General features: G+C 37.4%; 1 protein-coding gene across 4 annotated transcripts; it reads left to right on the top strand.

Annotated features, from left to right (window-relative positions):
* Positions 1-66: 66 nt before the first annotated feature.
* On the top strand, positions 67-27,447 carry LOC124180559 (open rectifier potassium channel protein 1). 4 transcript variants are annotated; one of them, XM_046566215.1, is made up of 9 exons: positions 3,819-3,916; positions 4,031-4,150; positions 11,369-11,961; positions 20,237-20,413; positions 21,886-22,260; positions 22,562-22,824; positions 22,939-23,094; positions 23,336-24,556; positions 24,784-27,447. In XM_046566215.1, exons 3-9 carry the CDS (start codon positions 11,820-11,822, stop codon positions 26,272-26,274), a joined length of 3,825 nt encoding a protein of 1,274 aa, XP_046422171.1. In that variant the 5' UTR covers positions 3,819-3,916; positions 4,031-4,150; positions 11,369-11,819; the 3' UTR covers positions 26,275-27,447. The 4 variants fall into 4 exon arrangements, with proteins under 4 accessions (XP_046422170.1, XP_046422171.1, XP_046422172.1 ...); XM_046566214.1 differs by lacking the exons at positions 3,819-3,916; positions 4,031-4,150 and adding an exon at positions 67-416; XM_046566216.1 differs by lacking the exons at positions 3,819-3,916; positions 4,031-4,150 and adding an exon at positions 9,990-10,327.
* The last annotated feature ends 537 nt before the right edge of the window (positions 27,448-27,984 follow it).

The raw sequence follows: 27,984 nt of genomic DNA, 5'->3' as shown, positions 1-27,984 counted from the left end.
GAAATAATATGTAATGGAGTAGACTTATTCTAAATTAATTAAAATTATTATTAGAAAAATTAATCAGCCATACAAAAATTTGTATAAGATATAAAAAAACTTGAACATATTTTCTATTTTGAAAAATGACTAAACCGCGAGACATAACTAAACAAGGAAGTTTCCTTCATTTAACGCCAGGACACTGAGTAGACGTATATGTACATAAACGTATGTTGAATTTGACGCGAGTGCGCCCTTAATAACATTCAAATATAAATACACATTATCGTGTACGAAAGTGTAACAAATGTTAGCTTGATAAACGTTATAATGTCCTGTACAAATTCATCGATTCGATCTGTTGCGAAAACAGTGCTTTATGTAATGCACATTACAAGTGTATAAGGTCACAAGCATGTTGGGGTTACCGCCACGTGAGTATATACTTTATACTAGCAATTAGAGAGTTTTTAAGACAGTGTTGCTAATTCTTTGACACACTAAGTCAATACTCGATCGAGGACGTAATATCATGTGAGACGTGCCTGAATATCCCATAGTTATCTTACTAATAACGCACCATACTTAATTTATGATGTTCCAATAAACTTAATATAATGAATTTATATTTTTGTATTCAAAATCGAATTAATTTTCACGGCTTAGAATTTATGACAACGTTTAAAACATACTTGTATTTTACGATCTTTATAATTTTTGTTCTGACGAATTTCATTTATAATTTTCTGAAAATTGTTACCAATAATTTAATTCTCTGGACACTAAACACATTGACTTGCCGGGTGCCGTGTTGGGATATTTTACCTTTCTTTGCCGTTTTACGGATGTATACCGTTTTTGAACGTGGTCAAAAATAAAATCAAAATGGGAGCAGTATTATCGACATTTAAATCAATTAAAATCCTTATTCAGCAAGTTCCACATCATTCAACCAACTGTTAGTTATCTCGTGTAATGCAGTTGAAACATACTTGTGTTTTACGGTTACCAGCGCAATGGCGAGACTAATATTTTTCACATTCTACATCTTTATTTTATTATGTTATTCGTTTTTAACTTACTTCCTATACTCTAATATCTTCAACAAACTTCTTAAATGTCCCAAAACAATAACTTGACTAAAATTTCATAACTTCGTTCAACCATTCTCTTCATTCCCATAATTCACCCTTACTTTTACCTCGCCCAGCTGTCTTTTCTCCTCCATGCGACGCTTCGGTGTTGAGCTCGTCGGTTCGTATTTCTCATTTTTCTCCTCGAATTCAAATATGCCCTCTTCCTGGCGCTTCTCGCTATTATCCACTTTTTCACGTCCTCCCTTGCTATGTAGCATGAAGTTTGCTTACCTACCTCTAGTGATCTTTTGATGTATTTATACTGTATACTCTCTTTGCCCAGCCTCTCTTGCCACCCCCGCATAGTGGGAAGTATTTATTTGATCCATGTCAATTATTACTGCGTTAAAATTTGATCAAGAAAAGGTCGCGCTGGGACGATGTTAAAATTAAACAACATGTTGATGTTATTTATTATTAAACATTAATTAATTTGAAAACCCGTAATGCCATTCATGATCTGTTTGACTAGTAGATGTACAAAAATGCCGTTTTCTACGAGGAAAATCCATATGCAATACAAGGGATAACTGAAAGATGTAAGTGATCAAACAAGGTCTTTTGATCCAATTTAACTGAGGTCATAACTATTTTGTTTTGTAGCATTTTCGACATTCTCGGGAAAAACTTTCATTACAAACTTTTCTTTCCAAGACATTTGAATCGCCAAAAATATTTCGAATGTCATATTTTTGTAAAAGAAATATCCGGAGAATACCAAACAAGTTTTTCACGGACCGTTGCGTTCGGAATACTTTTATCGGATAGTAATGAAAGGTATGCAGTCTATCTTCTATAGGCTCAACGAAGTTCAAAATGCCCAGAAACATATACCAATGGTAAATTCTACAATCTATACTTAGTACGATCTGCGAAGAATTATACTTCTCGTAAGGACCCGAAATGTACAAATTTTATTTCCGATAAACCTGAAAAGAGTATATTTTTTTTAAACAGATATAATTAAAGACATAGGAAAAATGGGCATTTCTGTAATTCCTGCGTACATTTTTCTGGTCATCTTCTTTACAGAAATAAGAAACGAAACTTTTTTCAGACAGTGGATTTAAAGACTGAGAAAAAAAAAAAAACATCGATTGATTGTGAGACTTTTTTACAATTGCCGGGATACGATTTGGGAAATAAGAATGATTAATTGGAATATTTAATAGGTCAACCGATAGTATTCAGACTTTGTGACATATGCATGGTCGATGTTGAAAATTTACGTTCATAATGAAAGAAATCATCATCAGCAGTCACTGCATAAGTTTCACTCTACATCGAATAAAAGTGAATCAGCACTTAATGTCGATTACTTACCCGAACAAAATGAAATTTCATTACCTCATCTGTGCAATTAATAACACCCGATGACCTTTAATTACTCAATTGTTATTCCAACATCTTTTTACAGCGTTTATCAATATGAATTGTATGCAAGAAACTATCTCAATACGAATAATTTTAAATGTTTTATCTCGTGGCAACGCACTGCGCCTCACGATCACACGACTACATAATGCAACCCAGAATTCAGTTTGCTAGATCAGGTCACTCCACGCTTGAATATTTTAATTGCGTCGACTCATTGTGCGATGAAGAGAGAAAGGAATAACATATGACGTCATTTATGCCAGCGCAAGTTTTAATCACGAAATATGTAACTATACGAACTACGCATATTATTATAGACGTGCACTGCGTCCTTTCTTACATACTTGATGTATTCATTATTTTTCAATATTCGTCTCGCACATCGAGTGAAATCGAATTTGCAGCAAAATGTCAAGTATCGCGTTCGCAAATAAGAAACAACAAAAAAAAAAAAACCATCTCTCCGGATCGTACGGATCATACAAACCCTACAATGACCTCAGTTATTCTTTCCTTTTCGAATTGTAGGCAGACTGCAGTATAATAAGATCAAGTACGAGTATATTATATAAACATTTTCAGTTAATAAAGAACATGTAAATAGCAAAGCAACAAGTGAATCGCGGTATCGTAACAGCCCTAAAACAGACCAAGAGTCGATATTGCTCCGGAATACTTTTACGAGGAGACTGAAAAATCGCCTCCCTCCCCCTCCAAAAAAAAAAAATAAAAAAAAATAACGGTGTCGATATTTTCCATTCCGTAAGACGAATGGTATGTATGCAGATAAATCCTTCAGCGAGAAGTTAAGATTGTCACCACAGCTGTCTTGCCGTAGTTTTATACGTTGCATACCTATATTTCATTGGCGATAAGTGAGAGGCAAGTACGAATATCCGTGCTCTTTGACACGGTAGAGAGTATGTATTGGGATACGACCTGTCATAAGCTTCGCGGGGATATCTCTGTGTGTCCTGGTGTTTTTAAGCGTCGAAATATACCAATTGTAATCGTTACGTTTCGCGAAGTTCATTGAGCGGGACTGTTTTTTTTTTTTTTTTTTTCTCTTCTGCCATCAGAATTTTCCGACCAAACCAATCGACGAATCGTGGAGAGAAGTCAGAGAGGGAGTGATAGGACTGTTCCGGTCCCTCATCCTCCCACCCACCATTGCAAAAGACCTTCCTCCTAGGTCTTTCGCCGGTTACAAGTTCAGTCGAGACGCTTCGCTCCGGCGCAGCTCGAATAAACGCCGTACCGGCGATTGTTTGTTGCTTGTTTTTTTTTTTTTTTTTTTTTTTTTTTTTTTTTTACATGTTTTCTTTTTCATTCCTCATTCTTTACTCAAGTGCTTTACCAAGATTTTTTAACCGATCTCTGTTCTGTTTCGATCGAAATTTTATCATTATTACAATCTGCCGGTTTGTTATTCTTTTTCGTCCCTGAAAATTTCTTATTCGAAGCATACGCATATCAAAGACATAGATTCACGAGGAGAAAACTAATCAGGATCTTTCTTTCATCGGTCATTCCAGAAAAGTTGGAGCTGTCTGAGATCGAGTTATTTACGTTAACGTATAATTAATAAGTTTACCTTGTTTATTGTACATGACGAAGAAATTGTGTGATTTGTATTCAAGAAGCGAGTGAAACAGGTAAGCGAATTTATTTTTCATTTTTTTTCTTATATTTCAATATTCAGTACTTTTGTCGATATACTTTCTACCGGATATTTCAGTTTACTTTAAACGTGTGCTGCAGTAACAGACTAAACGTTTACTCCTTACAAATGTTACCTGGGATATTGGTGGATTTTTCTGAAATTTTAATAAAGTTTCACTAATTCGTGCAGTGATTGTTCATACTCGGAACTGAAAGAGAATAACTGTAACATGTTTAAAACGAACCTGACGAAAGTTCGACATTGAAATAATTGAGTAAAAATTCGGGGCTAAAGAGATTTACATTATGATACATACCTATAGTTCGGTGGATGGTTGAGGTATAAAATGCGGTTAAACTGTATTAACGTAACAAAACAACACTAATTACGTATAATCTACTGAGTAAAATATGTACTCATTAGACCCAGACAACTTAGCACGAGACTGATAGTAAATCAACCGTATATATTTATAACAAAAGCGGTCTCTAATAGCTTGCAATGCACCTCATGAAAATTGCAGCGTAGTTAAGAAGAAACAACGCAACGAAACATGTAGCAAAAAAAATAAAATACTCACAATAATTAGTCAAAGTTTTTCGTTCTTGTTTCATCATAAAAGAATATAAGGAACGTGTATTGAATACCCGATATTTATTACAATTAAAATTGGATCATCCACGCATATCTATGCTCCAACAATCCTGCGATTCTTTACATCACTGCACCGATGTAATCATGTATGTACGTTTTAAAGTGCAAATACGAACGCAGAATTATTTTCTTTTTTTTAACTAACAATAGGGTAATAATTTTGCCTCATTTTTTACGGTTTCCTATTCATTTCACGTAGCCGGTCGATTTACGTAAATTTCATAAAACGTACGTGATCGAAACGTTTTATTGTGTATTTTAAATGAACACTGAATAAACGTGTCAGTTAAAGCAATTTATTAAGCCATAGTCACTAATTCGATGTGATTTGGTAAACTTTGCGATGAACTTTTCTTTTCATTCATTATTTTCTTATCTGCGTACGTAACTGAAGCTGGGCGTGGGTAAAAGCTTCGAGTTGGATGTAGTAAAAATGCTTGCGCATCGTCAAACACTTGTATCGCGTACGTGTAAGACGTAACACACGTTGTATACGTGAATATTGGCAATGGCAAATAAGATTCATTTGGGTGCATAATTTACAACTGGAGGAGTTTTCAAGCCTGCCCACAACAATAAATTGTACATATCCGTTCATGCTTTGCTACTCGTGGAATAATGACAAAAAATATAACAACGACACGAATCATCCATATCAATTTACGGACATCTTGTGTATTAAAGACTTCAATTCATGCTGGCCAAGTGAATTCTTATTCAAATGAATCCATTTCGTCTATCCGTGATAATTAAAGAATGACTCATGAAGAATGAATTATTTCACGTGTTCACGTTCGAACATATATATATATATATGTATATACGTAGACGTAAAAGATTTCGTTGAATTTACTAAATTTCCGATCTCAAGAAATCCCGTTTTGTTCAACGAAACAATTATCAGAACAATAATTTGGGTTATTGAGTGAAATCAGATTTATTGGTATTACCGAAACATTTCTTAAGGTAAAATGGATCGCCGTGTTTGGTAAATTCAAGGTTTTTTTCTTGAAAGGTACAATTTTTTTCGACTACGAGAGCACAGATTTTTATTGTTCAGACCACGACAGCGTTTTTAGCGATTGAAACTGTCGACGAGAAATCTATCCTCCGAATTAAAAAATCGTCGACAAAGATGTTAAAATCCAGGCTTATTTACAGCGGCGACACCGTTTTCGAGTTATTCTGAAAAAATTTGCATCCGTCGGTTGGATTGACGCATGGAGTTACTCGGCTACTGGTTCGTGGCTCGCTGGACGCTGGCTCAGTAAACAATTAGGCGTGTAAATTAATCTAATAGGACTGGCGATGTGTACCGAAGAGGTACGAGAGCGTTCCATATAAATGTTATCAATAGGTGATTGGTAATGTAATATTGCAGTATTTGTTATTATTCATTTCGACTTATCTTCAGCTAATCAATTTTCATACACTATTATCATAAGTAGGTATATCGGTATAATTGCTTTACCTATACAAATTTTTGCCATTAATTTGCTGATGGCTTTTCATCGAACTGATATAAATTACGTTCCGGGCTTTACTTTCTTTTTTTCGATCACAAAGGCAGCAACGGAAATCCGAGTGAAATAATTTATCATCGCATTCACGCATAAAGAATAAATTTTAGTGTCGGTAGTGTAATTGTCATGAATCTGGAAGGTACAATAAATGGCCTTTGTATAGGTCGGTCACGCGAATTTTTTAAAAATCTTCTAAGACGCCAGGAATGACGTTCGGTATTCATATGATAAATTAGCTTGAGAATGAAAATGTTTATGAGAATGAAACAAGCAAATGAGGTCTTGTAGAATTGTCTGAAAAATTGTGATCATAGGTATAATAACCAAATCTTGCCTTGAGATTTTCGACAATTATTACTTTTGAGGACGGCCTCGTCTATTCTAAGTTGGGGTTTAATTTATCCGAAGTACGTGGAATAAATGAAGTTCTATTGTTACATCACATTTTATGCAATCACGAAAGAATCAATGATATTTCCGACAATGAAATTCCTGCGTTTTTTCTTTAAATCAATGTCAGCTGTCGTTTTGCATTTCGGAATTTTTGGGTCAGGCAAATGTGGATCAAGGAATTTCAGAATTTTGATCTGCACTTATAAAACTTACTGCTTAACGAAGACAAAGTCTTACACGTAGAATTGATGCATAATTGTTAACATAGATTTCGATCAATTCGCGGTGCAGTTAACACATACATCCGATTATAATCTACATCGATCAAAGTCATTATTTACTCTGACGCGAAGCGTACGTTATGGAATCTCCGGGAATCGTTGCAAGCAATTTCTGTGTACCTACAGTCGCAATGAGGATATGAAAAGAAAACTTCAGAGCTTCAAAGAAGCGAGACTGAAAGTTATCTATACTGATTTTTTCCGTCAATAGGTTGAACTTAGTGTTGAACCAAAGTTCCGCCCGAAGACATTACAGGCGTTTATAATTACGTCACACATAGTTTCATCATGAGATGACAAGACTGCATATTATTATATATTATACGTATATTTAAAGGCTTGAATCAGCGCTAACTCTAAAGCCTTAACTCTCCGTTACCGTAAAAAGCAATGTTCCATTGGTAAAAAAAACTTTTTTAGTCGATATACAAAATAAAAAATACTAGTTTGATGAAAATGTAAAACTATTTCACCAATGAAGAGATATATCAGGTGCCTCGTTGGCGTTGTTGTTATACCAGTTAAATGTAGGGAACGCGTAGTTAATTGATCTTCAATTATAGAGGCTTTGTCGACTCAACATTCTACTGTGAAATGTCCAGCATTTAGTAGTTTTCCAGTCTACAGATAATCTGCACCGCTGATGATGTACGTTTCGGTATTTTTTTAGCGTGGTAACAAAGAGTTGGCTACAGCAACGCGAGCAGAGCGAGTCATGTTTGTAATCTAGAATTACCAATTTGTTTTACATTTATTAGTGATTTGATTATCTCCGGTTGGAAACCTTCTGAGAACAAACACGACGGTCTCGGCTTCCAAAAAACAATATTTATATCAGTTTACTTCGATTTTTGGTGTTCTAGTTCATGATTTCGTGGAACTCAAGAGTGATCTTAACTGATTTTGTGTCATTCCATGCAGTGATTTCACTTGATTAGAAAGCACGTGATTTCACGATGTATTTTCGAACGACTGATTATGCCGCTATCAGAAAATTTTATACAGTTTTGTGTTACAATATATCCACCGATGTCAACTAATTTTATAGTCACCGCACGTTAATTCGTTTAAATGAATCAATGCTTTGTTCTCTGTCATTTTCTTGTCCGCGATCATATAAAGTAATTAGCCAACCTCTTAAGCGATAATTCCAAACCCTACACCTAACTAGTTCAAAATTTCCTTCAGAATTATCTGCGAGTTATTGGGTCAAAACTTGGAAGGGTCAATATTTCGACTGGCCGAAATATCGAAATTTCAAACATGCGAAAATAAAATAACGAAAGATTTCGAACAATTCATCTTTCGGCCATTCGAAATATTGACCCTTCCAAGTTTTGACTTCCACCCGAGTGATTAAAGTTTTTTTTTAGCGTCATTACTAATATAATATCGATACTGAGACATTAACTTTATGAACAATCGATCAGATCAGATACTATAGCTGAAACAAATGAATTCCTGTTGATTTTTAACGAACTTACAATTAGTTTTATTCAATGTACCTACTCTGAATCAGAGTCGGCCGATTACGTTATTTTTCCGGCCGACCAAAGTAAACATTTTTTCAAACAAATTGTCTGCAATTGACCCGATCAAATCGAATGAATAATTTTCGAAATAGAAGTGTGCCGTCAGTTTGAAGGAAAACTAAATCTGATAGGTAGAACGAAATATATCTGTCGTAGACGATTTTTAATTTACATAAAGCAATTTGAGATTATCGGCGTAATTGGTTCATAGTTGACTAACGATTTTATATGACTGATTTCGGAAACTGTCTTTTGAGTATAACTGAGTGATTTCGAGTAACATGACCATGATCTTCACCGATTGATCCAATAAGGCGTCCGAGAGTAACCTTAATTAACTTCGATCGGAATGTCATCGGGCTCTGCGTTGTTTCACAAAAATTTCAACCAACTTCTGTCAGCTATTTTTATCAAGAGTCAAGTGCAATATATTTCAAAATGGGCAACTCCATTACGCGTTTTGTTTAAGCTTGTAAGTTAAATGTCGAATTGACGTTACGCGAATTACCACCGTGAATATAGACAAGAATTATCCTGGAAAATTCTGTGATATATCTTCCCCCTAATTATGCTTGCGAACCATAAGTCATTGCATGTTGACTTATTCGCATAGAATACGGTGTACAGGTGAACCTGTGTAAACAGGTCGCGTTGCAGCAAACATCGGTTACACCAACTGCGGAGCTATTATTAAAAATGGTGTTGAAAAGAGGAAGTTTACGAGGATAAAATAAAACATTAATCATCCTTTTTCTTCGACTATTTACTGACTCATTGTTGCCATATTCGAAGGTCGGATAAACGTGACAGGACCATAGGTTACATCGTCGCTTATGTGCATCAAATGCAAACTTTGCAAACAGATGAACACGACAGAAATTGTGGTAACGCATTCCAATGATCAACAGTGTCGTCAGTGAGACGTAAAATCCATGTAGGAAATACAAACTAGTACGCATTTATCGTCAGAGGTGGTTTTAATTCTGAGTAATAATAATCTTCCCAACTCTCACAAACGTCGAACGGATTTCATATCGTCACAGAGTGATGGTGTTACCAGGAAAGGAAACTTGCATGTCTTAATAAATAATACCAATAATAAAAACAACAAGTATTAAGGTCTTCCAATTTCCAGATTTGAGAAAAATACTTAGTCATGTTCTTTGTTTATTTGATATTTTTTATTAAAAAATTGGACGACACGTCGCGTAGTTTTGAACTCAGATTATTCTTCCTCAAAAACATGTGTATCGTATTTTTCGGGAAAATTGCACGGGTCTTCAATTTTTTAGTTTTGTTCATCCAGAAATAAACTACCTCACTTGTTCATGCGTACGTTTCAACCAACTTTACCACGTTTTCCGGTTTTTTTGCTTCGAACCGGAAGCTTCCTCTGCGGTTGGAAAAACGTATTACGTAAGCCACGCGGCCACTGAATTTTAAAGGCAACTTCTCAGAATTCTTATTACATTTACCGGTGTAAATATATGTATATAAATGCGCCTACAACGCGAGAGTTGCCTTATTATAGTTGATGCGATACATTCGTAGTAGCAGCTTAAGTACACCCGTGTATTATCAGCCTGAGGATGGTTAATTGAATATAAGAGGACCGTTTACGAGTTGTCTCAGAAATACAGTCTTTGTTGTTTGTTAAATTATATGTGTCGTTGCGTGTGTATAGTGACAATTTTTGTTTGTTTGTTCATTTAAATACCTGCAGTTGGAAAAATTTCGTGAATTCAAGTATACGAATAATTATTCCGAACCAATTACTTCAATCAAAGTAAGTGCTTGTTATCGATGTATACAATTAGTTTGATACTCGTTTGAAATTAATAATAATTCACTAAAAATAGGCGCGATCGTATTACTTAACAATCACTAGATTGAGGCGTGAAAAAAATGCGTTTCACTGTAAGAGTAAAAAGAAAGGAAAGAAAAAACGACCCGAACTTTCTGTTCAAAGTTATCGCGATCCAGGTGCAATTAAAAAACTAGGCACCAATTATCGAGGAGACTAGGTTTATCATTTCAAATGACTAACTACAAATTGCTTCTATTACGATTCTGTCGTACCGTCGATTCGTCTTCTTTTTTTTCTTCTACGTTTCTTTCAAGCCACGTTCTCTTCGAGTTAACGTCACGTTTCACGAGCATTACTGCACGTGAACTGTACCGCAATGACGTTGCGAAAACAAGGGCGAGGGCATAGTGAATTATGTTAATTTCTCAAACACGGCCGTAAAAGGTTGTCCGAAATTGTTTGAGAGCGTCGCTTCGAGGGCGGACGCAAGCAATCTAGTTTTGAGCCGCAACGCAGCAATTCGCCTTCGCTTAAATTGGCTTGCAGTGTTTCCAGTTTACCTCTGCATGGTCTATGACACCATATTCAGAGTTAACAACAGGTCACTTTACGCTCTTGTATTGTCATTATATATATATATATATTTATTTTGTTTGCACTGTCGTATTACGTCTGGAGATAAAAGATCTCAAGGATCACCCCCGCTAATGCCGCCTTCTTTATCTTCCTCTGATTTTCATACCAAAATTATTTCAGTCTCAAAATTGAAATTGGTCAGGCAAGGGCTTTCGTCAAGCGATCAATCGCAGATCCGTGTTGTCTTAGTGAATGAATGAATGAAATAACAAGCAATAACAACGACAAACAAATGAATATGAAGGGAAAATTTAAATCGATGACTTATATTTTGGTACGCAATTAAAAGAAATTTTAACGACGCAGATAAAGTTTGAAATTTCATCAAACGTATAATTCTTAAAATTTTCGACGCCAATCAAGGTGCTTTTGCTTTTGTTCCAGCTGCCTCTTCCAGAGAACTGATTGATCAAGTGAAGTGCTGTACAGGTTCCAGTGAATTCGAGACATCAGGTGAACTGACTGCCAACGGATTGTCAATAAATCCATACAATCTTCGCGATAAGGGTTGCAGAGCCAATTACGATCGGAAGATAATTGATATCAGTCTTGTTCAAAGCGTACAAAAAGAAAAGAAAGAAAGAAAAAAATATATCTTTTCAAACAAGTATAAAATAAAAGCTGAGATATAATACAACCAGGGAAAAATTTGTAGTGACGAGTGCCTGGAAGAGTGGTGGAAATATGGTTTCGTGACGATAGCTTTTTATTAGCCTCAAGTCGGTTCTTGCGAACGATATTTCAGCTGTCAAAGTTTTTGGTAGATTGACGAGGAACAGGTGCCTGCGAATAAAACATACGAAAATTCTGAGTGAGACTTGGAACATTGCTGAAAATGTCCAAACGACAATGGCTGGTTCTGCTCATGTTGTTCTTGACTTATTTGCTCCTGGGGGCTTTCATATTTTATCACATTGAGCACCCACTGGAGGTTGAAGAGGTTACAGAAGCCAGGAGGAGTCGCATTCAAATCAACGGTGAGTGTTTCATTTTTGATTGTACTGAAATCGCGCTCATCTCGAATATTCGCTTTTTTCGTCATCGATACGACAGTGCGAGCAATTCCATAAGTCTCGAGTCTTCGCAATTAGCAGAGAACATACTCATTATACGCATTAACTGCAATAAGGAATAGGTAACCTATAGCTACGGGCACGATAACCATGAGTGGCGAGTCCACATGTTGTGAAAATTGGATACACGGATGTCAAGGTGTACGATTGCACGATTGTGCAGTTTGTGCATCAGAATTTTATGTGCATGAATTGGTGCAAATTTTATCCGATCAGATAGCGGCATCTACTCTCCTGTGAGACTGCACATCGAATAATTTTGATAAAATTAAAAAACTTGGGATTTTTTTTTTATTTCTATACATTAAAACTACTTGTTTGTAAAAGTTGTATTGAAACTTTTGGAAGGACGTATGGACTGCGTTTTGTTTCATGGGAAATTGTTTTTACAACTAGTGTCGCGGATTGAACCTTGAATCACCCAACAATAATTGTTCACGTGTTTGGCAGGTCGAGAATTTGACCTTCACTTTTATACTCAATGCTTAATCACGGTCAATTGTATTCCTGATAAAGTAAACCTGTATTTCTCTAATTTCCGGACAGTTGTCAAACTGCACAATGGTACTTTAAACGTAACGAACACTGCAGGAGTGGCTCGGCTCGATGCCGTCGAATCAAACGGCTATTTTTTTCCATTTTGAATATTCTTATCAATGGTAAATTACCGTCATTGTCACACGTTCAACGTACCAAGCATAACCAATATCTTGTATCTTGACACAAGCCTATCACACAGAGAAATGTAAGAAAACAATTGTTCAGGTATTTTCTGGCTCGTTACTTCACGATCGAAAATACTCATAGATACAGTTGTTAACACACAAATGACAAACATTCGATCGTGCCCGGGAAAAAAGAAATTGGCAAGTACGCTTTTACATATTATTACGACGAACATCGATTGACGTAAAGAATAATTAACAAACCAGCTGCGAATCTATTTCGCAGATAAAACGAACAGTCTTCGGTTGCATACCCCGAACATGAGAATTTGTCGGTTTTATTTCCTTCTCCGTCCAGGATTCAGGATTCCTCATAGATTCTTCGTCAGATGTATTTATCGTGTTTGCAGTAAATGCAGATGAATTAAGTTTATACGTTAACAATACGATTTACCGATTAACGCAAGTATCTTTAGAGGACGTAGACATATCATTGACGCTTACGGCATGACAAACAGCATCAATTCCGACGAACGATCATAAGGTCTTTCACTCATCGCCATCGCAGCGTAATGTCAAGCGCAACCGGAACACGACATCTTGATCAGGAAAGTCACGTATCATCATTGCCGGCGTTTTCACTTGGCCACTGTACGACCTTGTCTCATGTCTTCGCACAAAATTACTTACTGTGGTCAATGGCCTCGTGGCCACCAGAGTTTTCAAACAAAACATTTACACCTTGATATTTTCCGTACTCTATCATGTCACTGTAATTATACGACTTCGGCGTTTCACTGGTGGTTTTGATCAGTGCGGACCTTCACATCTTTTTTCCGCTTCGGGGTCTTCAGTTGACGATATTGCGCATCGGAGTAAGGGGCGTGTGTGTAATCTCTGATTTCAATATTCATTATACCGGACACACACGTAGAATTGAATCACCGTGCAATACGTGGAGTAGTGCGTTAAGGGGATGTCGGACTTTCGTCAAATATGGCAAGTCGTATTTTATAATGCTTGCTTTTCCCATGTAGTGCTTTTTTTCTTTTCAAACTTTGGGAAATGGTTACAGCACTTATGATTATACCGTAGCTAACTGTAAGTGATATACTTTTCATATTTTCTAGTCAAGTTTCCGAAAGTTTTTCAGACAATTCAAAAACGCAATCATAAGCCCTATCATTTACCAAAGTTTGTAGAGATTTCATTGCTCGGAAACTGTAAGAATTCCGAAACAAGGTTTTTTGTATTTTACGGAAGTACAATATCCCTTTAACATAAGAGTGTCGATTGTAACAAAGTATTGACATTTTTTTAGCTGAAATAACAACATGTTTGACTGGAACTGATCTGCAAAAAAAGTTATGAATTTTAATCAATAATTTCTTGGACTGTCGCCTCGATTGAAGCAAATAATTTTATGATATTAATAACTATGCATTAGTTGAAGTAACAATATTCATGCTTCAGTTCGAATGTCTCATATTTTTGAATTGTATATCGCACATTCCGTATCAGCTGGACCAGGTCTGGACCCTCATATTTTGTGTTTTTCTTGCAAAAACACCTAGATTAACATTTTTCTGAAATATCTCCTACGAACTCGAAAAGTCGTAAGTGAACTCAAAAATTGTAAAATTTGAAAAATTGGTACATTTTATCCCGATCACTTTGGCGCAAGGTTCGTGATAGCAAACGAACTCCTTCCACGTGTTTCGAGACTTCAAAAGTCATACATAGACATACATAGTATTAAAGTTCGAAACCAAAGTTTGGATATCCGGATGTCAGAAAGTGACGTCACAAAAAAAATTTTTTCTTTTGACGTCATCGATCTGTAGTAATGGTAACGACCAAAATCAGCTAGCCAAATTCCTCAGTCTGGAAACAACCGCGCAGTAGAGCGGATGTATGAAGATCGCGCTCCGTAGATTTCGAGTATCGGGTTCTCTCTCTATCTCTTGGATCCTGTGCTCCGGGTCCGCTTCCTGGTGCAACTCGACTTCCAGGATAAACGCTCCGTAGTTCCGACTGTCCAGGTCCTTGACCTGATGACTTTTGACCTTCCGGACTAATTTTCAAGTTTACAAGTATGATTATTGGAAACGTCATGTTTGGTACTACCAAACCAATATGCATGCTTCAGATAACATTTTGAATCGGAAAAAAACCGAACGACCAGCATCAACAAATTGCAATTGGTGAGTGGTTGGCATTGTATGCATAGGAATACATGACAATAACGTCGTTCAATTAGAGCTAAAATTGCTGTGCGTCGTGTTTCAAATCTGTCGGCACTTAGCTGATTGTTCTGTGGTATTATTTGACGAAATTTATTGTCATAAAATCACAATACGTTATACTTACATTCATGTGTAATCGTGATTTGTAGTATTATATATAAAAAATCTTACTGGAAGATTCGGTTTGCGTCACATGCAGAAAGATGGTGTTCATTCTGTATACTGTGAAGTAAATACCAGAATTTTTTGGGAAGTCCATCGTGCCCCAATCTCCCCTACAACTATGTCATCTGGTAAAACACTGACAACGAGTATGCGAGCGCACGAACACAAAAACCAGTTACACTAGGCATCCGACCCCTAGCGAGTTTTAGCAAACGAGGGTTTTGAAACTAGTTTTTTATTATTTCGAAATGTTGCCATAAATGAATGTAGTCTCATAGTCGATGAGCACTTTTGGTCACATTTGGTCAGTTATAATTCAAAGGATATTAAAATGTCTTATATTTTTTATCCTAGCTTTCTATGGCTTCATTCGAAATCGTTAATTGCTTTGCACAACTAAAACGAACATCCCATACAGACACAGCGACACAAAGCTCCAACGCAAATGATTGTGACTTGCATTAAATGGGTCTAGGACTCGCATTCTTTGGTGGCTGTGGCCACGAGCGAATGATTCGTAACACTAAGAAAAATGCAAGGGGTTGAAGGTAGGTTAGAAAGTCGGTATGGAATTCGTGCTAATCTGTCGTTGTACGTGCGGTGAAGTTTATCGTCCCGATTTCATTAGAATATCCGACTGCTTGAACAGTTCTTATAAACACGCACCAACCCCAAGCGACGAAGGTATTAATTTGATGGATAGATTTTTCATACTTTCAACACTTTTATACTTCCCAGAATGTTGTCAATGTTTTTATTCTAATGACTGAAAAAAAATCAAAATTTTTTTGATTTCTCATGATAATTGAAATTTGGCTGCGAGTTTTCAACCTTATTTGGTTTGACAAGCAGCGATCATCGTCAGACGACTCATGCACGATCTGAAAGAGTATTTTAACAAAAATAAACAAGTTTATAACTCATGCTTTTCGGGAAGATATAGGAACAGTGATACGATAAAGCGATTTTTATACGCCAAATTAAAGGGTATCCCTACTTTTTCTAGTGTAATATTATTGCATCCATAAAACGTAATATTCATCAGCCTTTCTCACGTATCTTTATTTATCATTTCTGTGAAAGATACAGTAACGCTGCGTAGCTGGAGTTGAATATTAATTTCGCCAAAATCCGGTTGTAAAAGAGCATTTTTTTTATAATGGTGATAAGTAGGGGACGTGATAAACAGATTTTGCCGAAATTTCATACAGTGTTGCGTTTCGTTACAATGCGATTATCGTAGAGCGGGATTAGCTTGATACCAACCGTTGCATACGTCTCAACTTTCCATCTAACCTGCAACGACGTATCTAATCATACGTGCAGCTAGACGCCGCAAACCGTGTAGGCGGTGTAAATTGTGAGAAATAATATCCAGACGTTGACTGGGGTGTTTGACTTCTGTGTAATGGTATATGGTCAGAACACAAGCTACATGGTAGGTTCAGAAACTAGGCACGTTACAATTTCTGCGAATATTAGATTATCGTGTCTATTTGGCTATCCTTCTTGGTATAAAAGACCTTAAAGGAGATCGTCCAGGAGATCGAACGACTATAGAGTTTACGGTTAGAGTAGTTGTGTGATGTATCAACACGTTTGTTTAATCCCACGTTTTATCATCAGTGTTAACCACGCCGTCGTTACAGCCAATCTGATGAAGAATACGCGGTTAAGACACAGATCACTGATTGAAACTAGCTTCAGAATTCGTTGCTTCTGTATGAATCGTAGAGAAATTGGTAGTTTTTTTTGTATAAAATTTTCCGATACTTGTTACGGTAGATAAAAAGCTAAAAAAAATTGTTTGCTTGTATTCCTTCACACCTAAAGAACAGACGTTTCTCCACTCGCTCGATGGATATCTTGTAAGAGGTTTCTGTATGATTTCATTTATGATGGACACTATTTATCTTAATTGATATCAGACGGTGATTTAATTTATTGCCGATTATGTGCATATCATTCTTACATCTGATATCCATCTGGCTGTTTATCGAAACATACCTAATTATCGGCACGTCAGATGTGTAGCAAAATCTGGACCTTGATTACGTACAATTATCTTTCAACTACGTAGAATACCATTATACAGGGTAGTCAGTTCTAATCGACCTGGGCGAATATTTTTTAAAACAAAAATAGATACGTGAAAAAGTTTTATAGAAAACCTGTAGGGTTGCAAGGGAGAAAAACGATGCTGACATGTCCAAAGTACGTGTTCGCTATCTAAAATCATTACCATCGTCATATTTTTTCAGTCTTCTTTTCTTCACCTGAGCCTCTGCACGTGTCTATTAACCCTCACTCTTGTTGAAAAATTTTCTTGTGGATACAAAGTGTGTACGAGTTTGAACGTATATAATATTCTACATAATTTTTGTTTGGGTCATGAATTATGATCACAAACTTTTTAGCGAGAGTAAGGGACAATGTAGAAGTACAGAAGTTAACGTAAGTGAAAAAGACGAAAAGAGGTAAAAAAAATTCGAAAAGTTCACGATACTTGCACGTTTTCGAATTCGTTTTTGATCTCGCTATCAGCTTTTATTTGTGATCACACAACATCGCGGAAAGGAATTCGCATACCGTACGTAATTTTTTAATCATTCGTACATTTGAGTCTTGCGCATAATCAATTGTCTCTTAATCTGCGGAGGATACTTTATCTTGTTTAATAGGGCTATCCGCAGTAGGTCACTTACTTCCTATTATCTTATCAGTTGATATTTACCAGTCATATAATTGTTCATTTGCTCAATTATATCGCGGGACCGTAATGATTCGCGTTGTGCGGTTGAATACAGAAGGTTTCAGCGCACGATGACCTTACCTTTACGGAACGACGCATATCCAAAGGAACCATGCACCTAGTAGGCATACCATCGCGATTCATGTCAGATTTAGTCGTAATTTTCACGCGGGCATTGTGAAGTAGATTGTTATTTTGAGCTGTGCTTCAATTCTTTGAACGTATTTTTTTTTCGGTCTTACAACGAACCCCGATAAACAATTACAAGCAATTTATCGCCGAGAAACGACATGTGTCGTATGAATTGTTCGGTTGAACTCTGTTTCTGGATAATTCTCAGTGCGTAAGATAAACGTCATTGTCGACCATCCGTGACGAGTAACGTAATTAACTATCTTGGGGTACTACGTCGATTTGACTACCGTACGAAACTAGAGATCAGGAAAGCGGAAAAAATATTCTACACAGTAATGAGCTTCGAAATGAGCTCAATTTAATACCGCTTATGAAGATAACCGCTATCGTAATTAGTTGTGCGGATTTTTGTTTACTTTTGTTTGTATTATATAGTGCAAAGGTAATTCATCGCGTTAGGTGAATCAGTCAACACTGGGAATGAAAACCTTATTGCGTTGGACTTTTTTAACGTAAGTTTCTCAATTTCATTATAGAACCGTCGACATTTTTTGATCTGTGTCTCCGTTTTTATTTCACAGTTTTATCTCCAAGACTGCGAAGTTTTCATCGTGATACAAAGAAATTTACTCTAAACAACTCCTACGCCGTTGAAACGAAAAAGAGATTAGCCTTATTTTTATAATCATTGGAAAACAAAAGATGACTTGAAAATGAAACGAAAATTTGTTTTTTCAACAAAGAATTGACATTGAGCGACGACCTTTGGTACTTTCATCATAAGTTTCGACATCTCCAGAATCGAATCGCAGTAAAAGAGATTTGACTTGTTCTTTCTACGCAGTGTTATATTTTTGGTAAATAATACATGTTTTATTTTCGCTCGTGTTCGTGAGATTATCATCGTTTTTATGAGCTGCAGTTTAGAGTCTAAATCCTAAAACATTTTTCGGCGCGCTTGCATTTATTATCAAATTTGTATTGGTTTGTACGTTACAAAAGAGGTGCAATAATTTAGCTGGGTCATAACTTAATCAACGTATATGATTACTAGGTCACTAATTGGTACAATTGTATTCTAAAGTTTGACGTGAGTTAGTACACAGAATACAATAGCCAAAATGTGATTCAGTTGTACACAAAGAACGTTAAACTCATATGTATGTTGATGCGATATCTATTTTCGATGTCGTTCGTTTGACGTACAAGAGAATTCTTAAAATTGATGTGACGCAACAGGTTGTAAAGAAATAAAAGCCAGCTGTTATAATTTTCAAGTATTCCTTTGAGCCAACAGTTCCGAAGCATCATTGTGCACGTATAATAAGACCTGTTAAATTAAATACGATTGTTAGCGATCATATCTCTTCTTATCAAACCGCTTCAGGCGATTGTCGTTCGGTAATTGAGCCGACTGCCTGGTGATTCGTTGATGATGCAGCTTCGTATTGCGTTTCCATTGCAATCGTTTCTGGACGAGTGAATTAAGAAAGACAAGTTTTATTCTAGACGATTTGGTTGAAGGGGTTTAGGATCGCTGATGTTTTATTTGAGGAAACTTATGATCCTAGATTTCAATGTGACCATTGTAACACGATAACTTAGAATTTGACTTAAATGTTAGAAAATTCTAATTGAGAAAACGTGTTTAACATGTGAGCAGAATATTGCACCAAGCAAACATAAGAGTTCTGAAAATAAGTGTACTGTCATTCGAAACAGAACATTGACATTTTCAAAGCACGTAAAACTCTTTATGGTATCAAGGTTTATTTTCATGGATATTTGCACCAAACTATAACCATTTCAATCTTCAAGGCAGACATTGAATGACACATGAATCTATATATTTATATTACGCATTTACAGCTATAAATAAACACACAATGAGTTACGCACAATTTAGCGAGACTTAAAATACCAAACCACCTATTCTGTCGACGTAACTGAAATATCTCAATAACACAAAAGGTGTTTAATAATTGTTCGTAATATGAGAATAAATGGAAAGAATTTCGTTCATCAATTGCGAAGACTTGTGACACTGTTTGTGGTGATGCTAATTGCTTACACTGTTCAAAATTTTTGACAGCACGAGGTCACCTCGTGGCAAGTTGAACGATCCGACCGGTACGAGTTAGAAGGAGTTCATGATCGGCAAATGCCAATTGGTTTGTCAATACTGTTTGCAATATGGTTACCGATTCTTTTCACAGCACTTCTCCACGAGCACTACGTGCCGAACGAGGAACACGATCAAAATGAAATTTTCGAGAAACTCACCGCCTACTGCGGGAAGCCAGTTTCCAACTACACGGAGGGCGAAGTCGATCAGTATAAATGGGACTTTTACAACAGTTTTTACTTTGCATACACCGTCGTCAGTACTATTGGTAAGTAGAGAGAATGAAATATCATTGTATTGAAAATTCGTAGCTTCATTGCAAGTAGTCAGGCGGAAAGAAAAGAAAAACATACTAAACAGTTTGGAATGAATATATTCTTATTAGATATATAAAAGTCATTCTTCTGAAGTAGTCATTTTCAGAGCGAAAAATGTATTGAACAAAAATTAATTATTTTGACTCGAAGTTAATTGAAAATGATTAGTCCGTGTCCAAGCTATTTTTCCATTTTAATGGTCCATGATTTTCTTGGACACTGAGAAAAAAACAAAAAACGCGCAGTGCGATTAAAGATGAAAAATCTGTTTTGATGAATGTGCGAAAATTTTAATAATTAACATTATCCATAAAAAATCAATGGAATCATTGGAATTTGAAAAATGTAAGGCAATTTCGGTTAAAATGATTACTTCGGGAGAATCACTCATAAATCAATAATGGCGCGGTAATTATATATACATGGCAAGTGCAATTTAGTTTTGCTCAGTTGACTTACAGAATTAGCATGTTATATGAGTAAATGAATTCCAACGTCGTTTATAATCGTTCGACTCAAGGCTCTGATCCCATTAAAAGAGCCGTTGGTTGTTTGCAGATCGTATGTAATGTGTACAGCGATCATTAGTAGATCTCGTCAGAATTTGAACGTGGTCTTCAGATTTATCGGTGCGAAATACTAAGTATAAAATTTTAGCGCTTTTAGCGGCTCGCTATTGTCAACAATTGTCGAAGTTATTACGATGTCTGGGTATCTATCGTCATTTTTATACCATCGCATTTTAGTTAATTGATCTGTTTAAACAGAAATAAACTTGAAAGTCACAAAATAGAACAGAAAGAGATAGAATACCACTTTAAAAAGTAGGATTTTTATACACCTCCAAACATGGACTGCGACCGATTCAGGGCCACCAGTTTCGTCTGCTATGCAGGTTAAATAGATAGCAATAAATGTTACCGATGCTCAGATGCAATTGAAGTGAAGAAGTGTCAAAGTACAAACGACGCTGCTTGTAGAAACCCATTGGCAAACACATTTTCAAAATAACTTAACTTCGAGCAAAGTTCATAATTTAGTATCAATGATGAACCAACATTTCGTATATTGTTTATTTGAACAGTACTGCATTTACTCCCGGAATTGCGTGGTTTTTATATCAAACGAAGGTTTCCGACGAATCACCTACCTTGAAACTATATCAATGACCAAATTTACTTTGACCTGCACAGTCAATAATAAACAATGAGATGTCCCGTCTGATAAATCTTGACTTGGATCTAATAACACTTCAAAAGTTTATCGAATTGCCGTGATAACACTACGTTGTCAGATAGTTCTGTTGACACTCACTGGTCTCTCAAACATCTGGCCGTATAATTACATTGTGAACCAGATACAACTCCTTAAGTTAACCTATAACTCATGTCATAGCAAACATACGTTACGCCTCTGTTTCTAGGGTACGGAAATCTGGCACCAACGAATATGCTAGGACGAATTTTGATGATTTTTTACGCCCTCATCGGCATTCCAATGAATGGTATTCTGCTAACTCAACTTGGCGATTACTTTGGCAACGTGTTTATTCGAGCGCACCAGAAGTACAAATCGTATAAAAATGGGCCCTCCGATTCTCAGAAAAGACGGATTCCTCTGGAAACAGGACGGGCTGGTTTGATGGCTCAGATTCTAATGTATCTGGTACCGGGATTCGTCATGTTCATATTCTTTCCATCATTTTTGTTCTCGTACTGGGAGGGTTGGAAATACGACGAATCAGTCTACTATGCTTTTGTGACCCTCAGCACCATTGGTTTTGGCGATTACGTTGCAGGTAATTATATTTTAGAATTCAAGTTTCTTATGATATGTACTATGGTAGAGATCGTAACAGGGATAAAGTGTAATTCAACAATAAACTGAAATTTAAAATTTTCAACATGCCTGCTTTAAGAGGATTGGAGGTGAGTGGAGGGTGACAAAATATATAATTTCGTTACTCGAAGTTGTTAAAATGACAGGGAGGAATCGTAAGAATTTCGAATATCAAAAATTTGTAAATTTTTAACAATCATATCACAGACGTGTACAATATCACTAATAGTAAAATCAATCGTGGCCGCAATTAATTACAGGACAGGACAACACCAAGGGAAGTGGTATTTTCTGGATGTTCTATAAGGCCTTTCTTATAATTTGGATATCCTTTGGATTGGGATACTTGGTCATGATTATGAGCTTTATATCACGAGGTATGCGAAGTAAGAGGATTGCCAGGATAGAGCATAAGCTAGCTATGAACTTGAAACATACACAGAGCAAGATTTGGAACGAGGTCAACAAGGATGTCAATTACTTAAGGAGAGTCTTTAACGAGATCTACATGATGAAACTCAAGGTAAGGAACAAAAATGGGAACTTACTTATACATTTACCTATACTAACAATAAGTGAGCAATATTTTCCGTTTGAAATGCGAATGGGTTCTGAAAATGTCCCAATCTTTTTTTAGCCCGTGTATCGAGATGAGTACCAAAGTGAACTTCCGGAGTATAAATTCGCTCGAAGTCACAGTTTCCCGGATCTTCGTGAATTGGTGTATGGTGGCCGAGAAGTGGATGTTCCAGTTCATCCAAGACGACGTGCTAACAGTGAAGCTGCGCAAACTGTAAGTGTTTGACCTCACTTTTCCACAGCAACGTCTCTGATTTTGGTTACAAATTTGGACGGTATTGCGATGTCTTCTCGTTAAAGCTGTTCTATGTGTATACTCATTTTCCGAACAGTCGGTAAACAGTCTCGTACAAGATCTCAATTGTCCAGAAGTTAACCCAAAGTGATGAAAATGCGGCCCGTGAATAAACCTGGAATGAAAATGAATACCCATAGATGACTGCATCTTGTTTCAGATTCGATATGAGGCCGTAAATCGCGTACTGTCAGAAAGTGATCTCGAGAGGATAGACAAGAACGCGACATTTGCTTCTCATGCGATGGTCCAGCCAGCTGAACTGCTGGCTCGTCTTGTGACTGCCTTGGGCTCCATTCCGGCTCCTCCAGAACAATTCGATGTATCCGATGAAGAGACCAACCAGCCAGAGCTGAAGGGAGTCGATGGCTTTAGCGACAAAGACATTTTGGCAAGCGAAAAATCTTGGGCAGGTTCCGGGTGGAGAATTGGCGGTGAGAAAGTGACACCTTCTCAACCTCGGATGAGAGCAGCGAGTGAGATCAGGCTACAGAAGGATGACAACGGTTATGGTGATCATGAGCAGAATACCGAATGGACCTGGTCCGGGCCGGCGGCGTCGAGTAAGATTCAGGAACTGATGAAAGCGCGGCAAAAAAGTGGAAATTCTACTCCTATGAAGGGTTCCAAGTCCCGTCTGCCTTCCTTCTCTCTGTCATCGGTGCCAAAGACCATACGTCCTAGGTGGTTCAACCCATTCTCGAGCAAGAAGAACTCCGGCGAAGTGTCACGGCGGGAGTCCTTCCCAGGTTCCGATGTGGCCGACCAGCTGAAAGAGAATTACCTTTCCCACACTGGGAGTATGCGCCCTATGGCACAACCGGACCGTAGACAGTCCGCTGCTCCACATTATTTCACACACACAGGTGGAAACCTGCCGGATAGTCCGGAAGGGAATTTGCTCGAGGAAACGTCTTTGGCTGATTTCTTGCGTGCCCTAACTGCTTTGCACTCTCGAGTGGGCGCCGTTCCCGACGAATTTGTTTCAAGACCTCAGCGAAAATTAGGCACTGCAAGTCTGACTCCACCAAAGCTTCCCAGTCTTTTAGCTCTCTTCTCACCTCCTTCACACTTGGTACCGCAGAGCCAAAGTACACAGAGTACAGTTACAGCGGGTCAAATGGCTGAAAGGAGATTTTCTCTAAGACCGGTTGATGATTCTATCATGTCGACGCCCGGCCTTCGTCGTAAAGCCAGCTTCCTACCCGGTGCTGGATCCCGGCGATTCTCTCTAAGACCAGAAGAAAGCACAGTTACGTCCACGCAAAGCTACGGACGCAAAGGTAGCATGATACCCGGGTCGGTGCCCAGAAGATTTTCTTTGAAATCAGAATTCACAAATGCAAGGACTTCGCCACACAATACACCACCTTACACTCCGGTAAGTTTGAATTAGCAATAACTTCATTTCGGATTATAAGGGTACCGAGATTTCAATGGAATCTCGAATTTGACATGCGAAACTTGGCAGCAAATAGTTTGATAAGGAAGAACAGAATATACTGAGAGAAAAAATTTGCTGAATCAAACGAAATTGGTTTCTCATCTTATTTGGGTGAAATCAACCATTTTGTATGGCTAATATATCGTGTGCTGTTATTCTTGCAGGACCTTGTCCCACTTCATATACGAGAGCGACAAAATCCTCCACCATACTCGGCCGATCCGTTCATATTCGAATGTCCAAAGGAACCCTTGGTTCCGGCAGAAGTCGGCCCAGCCCAGGATGGCATTTCGATTCCTACTCGTGCCAAACCTCGTCGCTTTTCTCTTCGCCCAGCCCAAATTGGAGTTCCGCCAGCTCCTGCCTCGCCGAAAACATCCCAAATGGGCAGACCGATACCGAGATGGAAGGGTGGAATGCTACAACGCCAAATCAGCGAGCTGAACCTCCAACGACGTGAAAGAGCGTTTAGTTTAGGGGACGTCAACTCTATCAGAAATGAACGGCCTGTCGGTCAGACGAGCCCGTTGGCTTTGCCTAATACCAATTTGAACTCACCAAGCCTGACTTCAAGTCGCTCATCGCTGACGGACAACATCGACAAGGCAAACTCACAAGCACTAGGCAAAGCAGTGAACACTCTGGTATCTAGCGTATTTCCAACAAGAACATCTCGTTATGCTAGACAGAGTAGTGCAGGCTTTACTGATCACTTATCAAGCGGACAGAGCTCGAAAAACGATAAAACAGAAATACTTTCACGATCTTTGCAGCCTGCGCAAGCGTTGCATGGACAAGGACTGGTAAGACAAGACCAGGGTGCTTTGAAACCTTCTGGCGTAGGTTCAACGCGTTTGAACGCAAGCGTACAAAGAGTTTCTCCAGAAGTCAACGCGGCACAGCTGGCATCGCAGAATTCTAACCCATTCAATCCCTACTGCCGTGTAGAACAATTATCGGAAGCGCCAGAAGGATCTGGGCAAATCTCGACGGCCATTAAAATAGATGATCCAACAAAGTCTTCTGCCACCGATCGCTATAGTTCTTTGGAATTACATTCAGTTTTGATTGACCAACCATCGAGCAAATCTCTTCAGCCGTCAGTAGAACAGTATGTATTCAAACCGGATTCGCTAACGGAAGTCAGAGTCGATTCCCCCTTGACTGCGGCGATGATGGCTGCACACAGTCACAGATTATCCGCGAGTGAATCGATACCGGATTACGATATGCATGCAGCGAGGAAGATTTCTGTTATATCGGAAAAAAGTACCGCATCAGCGGACGCTTCGAGTGATGTAGAAAAATCTGCAAGCAGAAAGACTTCAACAATGTCTCAACGAAGCCTCAATTCTGCATCTCTGTCTGAAAGCAGAAAGAATTCGACATCCAAATCGGCCGCGTCAAATAAGCCGAGGGTTTCAATAGAATCTTACAAACCGTTGGTCGAGTTGACGATTGAAAAACCGGCAACGAACCCTTTCGAACAGTACCAAGCAACGGTGAAGTGCAAGATGGAAAGACCGCGAGATAGGTCTCTTGACTCCAGCGAACCATCGACGAGCGTAAAAGATAGTCATCGTCACTCCCCCCCCGTTTCAGCGTCTGAGAAATTAGAATCCACGCAGTCTTCGGTAAAGAGTAAAAATACTTAGAAGCGGTTCCGTGGTTCGCTGATTTTGAAGGAAATTGTTAACTCTTTGATCTAAAATACCTTAATTTCACGTACCTGAAAAACTCGGTAAAAGTATGGAGGGCGTGTTGAATGAAATGTATGTACTGTGCAACGGGACTGATTCGAAGACGGTTTTACGACTTTCACAATTTCTCAAAGGTAAAAAATAAGAAGTACCCAGAAGTGTTCATTGTCATATCGGGTTATTTCGTCGAGATGTTTCATGTGCTATTAACAAAGGGTGTACCGGTTATACCATTGTATATTACGTACTGTATGTACATGAGTGAATTCCTCATAAGACTATACGCCATGGGTGAGGTTAATGCGAGATATAAAACTGTTTACGTAAAAGCTTACGAAAATGAGTCAGCGTTAATTTTCTAGTGATTCTATGGGAACAAAAGGGGCAAACACGTAATTAGCAAATTAAAAGTGCATAGTACAATAACTAAGGAATGTTGTAGTTTGCGTTTAGCTTTTGACATTTAATTTCTTCAGTTGAAAAAGATATACGTATATACCTATGTGTATACTGTACCTACATGTATCTTTTGCCAAACGCCAGTTCAAGGTCCATATATTTAACTTATTTTGTCACTGGAAGCAATGAATTTCAAATAAATAATCAGCATATCAAGGTAAAACAAATGAGGCCACTTGTGTTAAGAATTGAATTTAGCAAAAAGCTGTGGCATTGAAATAAAAATGAGGGTGCCTCCTTGAAAATCATAGATTCAGCAATATTGATGGTACGCTGCAAAAAAATGTTCTGTCACAGAGGTCTTTTACCGTCAGTATTATAGTTTCTTACCAAGATTACGGCCAGAATATGAGATGAAAAGGTACAAGAGTGCTAATGATTAATTAGAAAAAATATATTATTTATTCGTCAGACAAGGATGCGGCAGGATCGATTCCACTAATATTTTATAAGTAGATGCCATTCTAAAATAAGTCTATAAATAAGAATGTTATTTAATAACTGTGAGTACGTTAATTATTAAACGGGCGTATGTGATCGGTGCTGTGATTATGTATTTCAATATCGCGCAGGGAGAGAGGGCAAAAATATTAGGTCCTCTTAATTCCCTCCGAACGGCCAGTACAATTCTGCAATAAAAACAAAGAAACCATCATCTTATTTCCCTGACCTATGCTGATGTTTATTCGGTAATCGAGCAGCTGCTCTTGCAAAAAATATCATTGTATTGAATATACATAATATTGAATGGTTCGAAATTTATTCAGTACAGTCAAATGTCCATTTGGGGATTTGTAATAAACTAAAAACAGTTATGTTGTCGAATCATAAGTGAATAAGTCTAATAACGTGAACATTAAATTTAATCTGTCAGTAATCTGGGAATATATTATGACAGATTTGAACGAAAATCCTTCGCCAGCGAATTGAACATAAGCCTCTGACATAGAAGGTAAGTTTTTGCAAAGCCGTATAACGAATCAATTATTTTTACATAAACCCATACAAATTCAGTTGGATTTATTCCAATTTTTTATAAAGTGATATAGTTTACTAAAAATACTTTTTACTGGCCGTATAATGAAACAATGTGGGTTGTAGATCGAAAAAGTGCCATAAGTAAAAAGGGCGTTAAAGCGAATTGTCGTATAGAGAGCGAACGTATAGAGACGTGTACTTATGGGTATACTCATTTTTTAATTAAAC

This window comes from Neodiprion fabricii, chromosome 4 (genome assembly GCF_021155785.1).
Source record: "Neodiprion fabricii isolate iyNeoFabr1 chromosome 4, iyNeoFabr1.1, whole genome shotgun sequence".
In the NCBI taxonomy this organism is placed as follows: domain Eukaryota; kingdom Metazoa; phylum Arthropoda; class Insecta; order Hymenoptera; family Diprionidae; genus Neodiprion; species Neodiprion fabricii.
This window is presented reverse-complemented; position numbering and strand designations above follow the sequence as displayed.